Genomic DNA, 5553 nt, shown 5'->3' with positions numbered 1-5553 from the left:
TAGTGGTGATGTTAATTCTTGCTAAATATGTCACAATTGTTATAGCTGTAGAGACCGTCTGACTATTTGAATTGAGCAGCTTGCTCATAATGTTGAATGTCGGTGATGGTGTGTACTTAGTTGCCTTTCTATGAGCATACATAAATGTTTCGCCTGTTTTCAAGTATATATGGACTAGTATTTGAGCCATGTATTGACAGTTGAAGTAGTCGAGTAAATCATGTTATCCATGCTAAAATTTTCACAGCTATAGAGATCGTCTGAAATGCTATGAACTGAATTTATATATATAATTTGGAAATTGGTTGGTGAAATTGTGTACATAGATGATTATTCAATGTTCAATTTGTGTAAATTACATGTTTTAAGTGCCTATGCAAGTATGTGTAAATTGTATGCTGAAACAGATGCCGAGACTAAACCTGGGGACCCGTCAAAGCAAGAGAGGGAGGGTTTCTCAGCTCGAATTTGGGGAGGGTAGCGGACCGGTCGTACCGTCTGTACCTGAGTATCCTTTGGTAGTCTTCGTGGACTTCAAACAGAGGGAGAGGTTTGTAGCGTTACAAAAACGCAAAATGAGACCCACCCGTTGTGTGGATACCACCCTTCTTGATGACCTGGGGATTGAGACGGATGTCCGTCATATTTTTGAGACCTTGGGGTTCACGGGGTTGTATCGTTTGAGGAAGCATACCTATCCTTTTCTGACTTTGGAATTCATGAGCTCGTTTAAATACGAGCTAGCTCAACAGTCTGTTGAGTTCCGTCTTATGAACACGAGTTTTGTGTTGACCATGGACCTCTTTGCTTCTCACCTTGGTTTGGCTAAGCCTCCCAAGGATTCCATCAGCGAGATTCCATCTGAGTGCGGGGTTTGCCGCCTTATGCCTTGTTTGTCGGGGAAGTCAGCGCCCACCGCCAGTAACATGTTGATTAACGATGTTCAACATGTCACTTTGAGGGTCTTCCTTCGATCTATATCGAATCTTCTTTATGAGAGGCCGGATATGAGTAAGCTGAACAATCACGAGTTATTGCTTTTGATGTCTTATCTTAACCCGGAGCAGACTGAGAGGGTGGTCTTCAACGCTCCTGCCATGGTCTGTGCTAGCCTTGCTTTGATGGCTACTTCTACCACTCGGTACTTGAGTTGTGGTGCTCTTGCCACCCGGTTAGCTGAAAAGCTAGCCTCCTTTGAGGCTTCTTATGAGTACGTTCCCCTAGCCACACCGGTGCCTACCATGGATAGAGACTACTACCTCGACCTGAAATGGTTTAGAACCTTGGAGGATGGTAGCCTAGCATGAAGGGTGTGGGGTGTGAGCTGGATGAGGATACCGGCTCCTGAGCACCTTCCACCGACTGAGCCTTTGGATGCGGTTGATTCTGATGAGGAGGATGAGGATGCACCTCGATAGATACAGACATACCTCATTGACGACACGATCCTTCGGGTGATACCTGAGCCGAAGAAGGGGGAGAACGTGAGAGCGGTAGAGGATAGGCCCAGGTTGGGGAGAGGACCTCGTCGTGTGAGGGAGAGGACAACAGAGACCAAACCACAGCCAGCAGCACCACAACAGCACCCTTTTCCTTGTTACCCCTACCTCGATACCCCAGAGACGCGTTCGAGCTACTTGGCAGAGAGAGTGTCATCTACTTTGACACTCCGGAACATGCACGAGATGGCGTATGCTCAGGGTATTGGGACCGAGGGAGCACATCCGGTGTGGTGGAGCGGGATTGGGGACTATAGTGGGGTTTTCCACTCCTATGGAGTGGACATGGAGGCATGGGGGACACCTCAGTCCTTTGCCTTTGGTGGTTTGACCCCATGGTATGAGAGTCCAGGCGCTGGAGCAGGGGTCGATGCGGGTCTTGGGTCATCAGGAGCAGGCACCTCGGGAGGGGATGGTGGTGGGGATGAGATGATGGATGAGCAGCAGCAGCATGAGTGATACTCCTTTTCTTTCTCTTGGTTTATGATTCGGTTGTGTTGGATGATAGTAGTCGTTTTTAGTTAGTACTTTTATGCTTGGTGTGTATGGATGGCCATAAGGCCGAATTTGCTTACCTTGAACTTGGTTGCAGGATTTTAAGGGGTCGGGTTGTCATCCCGACTCGCGTTTATCTGACATCTTATATATATATATATATATATATATATATATATATATATATATATATAGAGAGAGAGAGAGAGAGAGAGAGAGAGAGAGAGAGAGAGAGAGAGAGAGAGAGAGAGAGAGATTAGATTTGGTGATTTTGGTTCTTATGGTGAGTTGTGAGTTGGAGGAATCTCAGCCACTAGATTATATTAGAGATGAGTGGCCAAGATCAAATCTTACATGTCATATAAAACCATTGTCATTTAATTATTTTCTCTTTTTTCTAATGTTACTTTTTTTTTTTACTTTAATTTTTTTTTTTCTCTTTTTTTTTTTACCTCGTGTTATTATGCTTTTTTTTTACCACTTTGATTTTTGTTTTCTCTTATGTTTTTCTTTAATTTACTCATTATGTTACCTTTTTTTCTTTTTCTTTTTGTACCGGCTTTTTTTTACTTGAAATTTTTTACTCTTATTTTTTTACCTTGTGTTATTATGCTATTATTGTGCTTTTTTTTTTACCTGGATTTTTTTACGACTTTGATTTTTTTCTCTCCTTTTTTTTACCACATGTTATTGTGCTGTTATTGTTATTCCGCTGTTATTGTGATGTTATTCTGCTGTTATTTTGATTTTTTTTACGATTTTGATTTTTTTTCTCTCTTTTTTACCATATGTTATTGTGCTGTTATTGTTATTCCGCTGTTATTGTGATGTTATTCTGCTGTTACTGTGAATTTTTTTACGACTTTGATTTTTTTTTTCTTTTTTTTTTACCACGTGTTATTGTGCTGTTATTCTACTGTTATTCTGCTGTTATTGCGATGTTATTCCGGTGTCACTTTTTTTTTACTACGTTGATTTTTTTTACTACTTTGATGTTATTGTGATGTTATTCCGGCGCCGCTTTGATTTTTTTTACGTCTTTGATTTTTTTTTCTTTTTTTTTTACCACACGTGTTATTGTGCCGTTATTCTACTGTTATTGTGATGTTATTTCGGTGTCACTTTGATTTTTTTTACTACTTTGATTTTTTTACTTTTTTTTAACCGCATGTTATTGTGCTGTTATTCTGGTGTTATTGTGATGTTATTCCGGTGCCACTTTGAGTATTTTTTACGACTTTGATTTTTTTACTCTTTTTTACCACGTGTTATTGTGCTGTTATTCTGGTGTTTTTCCGATGTTATTCTGGTGTTATTGTACTGTTACGCCGGTGTTATTGTGTTGTTATGACGGTGTTATCCTGGTGGTATTGATTCTGTAGCAAGTGAGCACAAGAGCAAAGAATCATACGAAAACTCCCCCTATAATTTTGTGTTCTTCTAACTATATACGGTCACAATTCTTATGAACATGAATATAAAACTTAATAAGGCAAATGAGTACCATGGAGTCCATATTACGATTTATCCCACATACTTAAAAGTTAAAACACTAATCCACAAAGCCACGACCGCCAAACTCATCACCATCCCCAATTCCCCACTGGACACAACGACACCGGTCTCAATCACACATTAAACCAGTTATTCCCGATAAATACTATGGTAAGTGGTGACCATGGTTTTTGTACTCTAGTCATTTTTTTTTTTTTGTGAATCTGAGATTTTGTTCGGTTGAACTGAGGAGTCCGAAACGAGATTGTGAGAAGGGAAATGGGATGAAGGCCAGCAGTTGAGGTCATCGGGGAAGGAGGAAGAAGGTCAAGGATGAGAAGGAAAGGAAGATGGTTCACCCTCAGGAGGAACAGGGAGGGGTTGTCGGGAAAGGAGATCCAAAAGGGACCTGAAAAATTGGAAGCTTTAATAAATTACACCGTGTCTAAAAGTCATAGAATGAAACAACGGTACTCTCGAAGATTGAGAATCTGCTCAAAACCTCTTCTACTGAAGAAAGTCTAACTCGGCATATATCATCAACTATTTTAAGGGCATCCGAAACCCTCAATGAAGCTGCTAGACCAATCACTAATGTGGTGTACACGCTTAATTCTGGCCTCGCCCATCTCCACCTCCCAACAAAACTACCATTCTCATGTACACCTGCAATTTTACAAATATTTGATCAATGCACTAGTTAATGCAGTGCATAGAATTGCACAGTCAAGATTGCTTTAACAAATTATCAAAGAATGAATGGTTCTACTACTAGTACAACCGATAAATGACAGACGACTAAAAAACCATCACAAAAACACATGGAAACGACGAAAAGAACCTTGATCAAAGGCGAAAGAGCGCATAGCAGCAAAGATAGAGAGAGCCAAGTGAGTATTGTTACACTCAAGAGCAGCCTTGATTATCCTACAACAATCTGCACTACTCACACCACAACTTCCTACACTTTCCCCTATCATTTCAACAACTTGGTTTGCATCACTTAAGCCTGCAGCCCTAATGATCACCTCATCTTGTAACAAAACCCTCTTACTTTCTTCACTTTGAGAAACATTACTATGCTGGCCACTAGCAGCTTTTGTCGAGACCGAACCGTCTCCGAAAGATGTAGACAATGATGAACGTGGTTTTATACTCTTTTCCAAGAGAAGAAGATCCATAGACCATATCTTTTGGTTTGATCCCCAACACGAAAACCAAGTTTTAACATTGGAGTTGCGACTACAGTCGTAGTACAGAACCAACTAAATACGATTTTGCCAGGCTAAAAATCTGAATAACTGATCCTTGCTCATCGAGATATAGCAGGAAGCAAGAAGCTCACCTCACAACCTAATTACTCACCTCACACACTTGCCACCACCACGACGAGTTGCCGCCGCCGCCGACGACACGATCACGACCAGCAGGCACCGCCGACCACTCATGTCCTTGTCTCTACCAGATTGTTGCAAATTAACAAACGGATAAAAACCAATTTGGCGATGAGCGGCTGATCAATAATTGACGAAAACTAATAAAAATTGTTGAATTGATTTTTAATTGATGAAATTGAGAAGAAATTGATGTGCTATGATATTTTTCCCCAAATTTCTAGGGTTTTGTTTCAATGGTTTGCACGTTCTGCAACTGAGAAAGTTTTAGTGAGAAGCTAATTTTGTTGTTCTGAATTTCTGATGCGTTATCTTGCTAAGGAATGGATTTTGTTTGTCTATTTTTTTAATGTTATGAGATTTAATCTCTGCCCTTGATTTCCTTTGATCTAGTGGCTGAGATTTTCCAAACTCACAACTTACCGTAAGAATCAAACTCACGAGATCCCGCCTCTATATATATATATATATATATATATATATATATATATATATATATATATATATATATATATATATATATATATTGTTATGACGGGAATATCCCGAAGGTTTTGACCTGTGGCCACTCGACAAAGTGCCCCTCACTTGGTCGAGTAGCTGCAGGTGTGACGAGGAGGGAGTATTCTGATCTCGGGCTACTCGATCGAGTAGCCAAGTCACTCGATCGA

At 40.4% G+C, this 5553-nt stretch overlaps 1 protein-coding gene across 1 annotated transcript; it reads right to left on the bottom strand.

Moving 5' to 3' along the window:
- Positions 1-3166: 3166 nt before the first annotated feature.
- On the bottom strand, positions 3167-5171 carry LOC141633953 (uncharacterized). The gene is made up of 3 exons (XM_074446296.1): positions 4330-5171; positions 3991-4154; positions 3167-3897 (listed from the first exon to the last, which is right to left on the bottom strand). Exons 1-3 carry the CDS (start codon positions 4667-4669, stop codon positions 3850-3852), a joined length of 552 nt encoding a protein of 183 aa, XP_074302397.1. The 5' UTR covers positions 4670-5171; the 3' UTR covers positions 3167-3849.
- Between the last annotated feature and the right edge of the window lie 382 nt (positions 5172-5553).

Source organism: Silene latifolia, chromosome Y, assembly GCF_048544455.1.
Source record: "Silene latifolia isolate original U9 population chromosome Y, ASM4854445v1, whole genome shotgun sequence".
In the NCBI taxonomy this organism is placed as follows: domain Eukaryota; kingdom Viridiplantae; phylum Streptophyta; class Magnoliopsida; order Caryophyllales; family Caryophyllaceae; genus Silene; species Silene latifolia.
The sequence above is the reverse complement of the archived record's forward strand: the minus strand, read 5'-3'. Positions and strand labels throughout refer to the sequence as shown.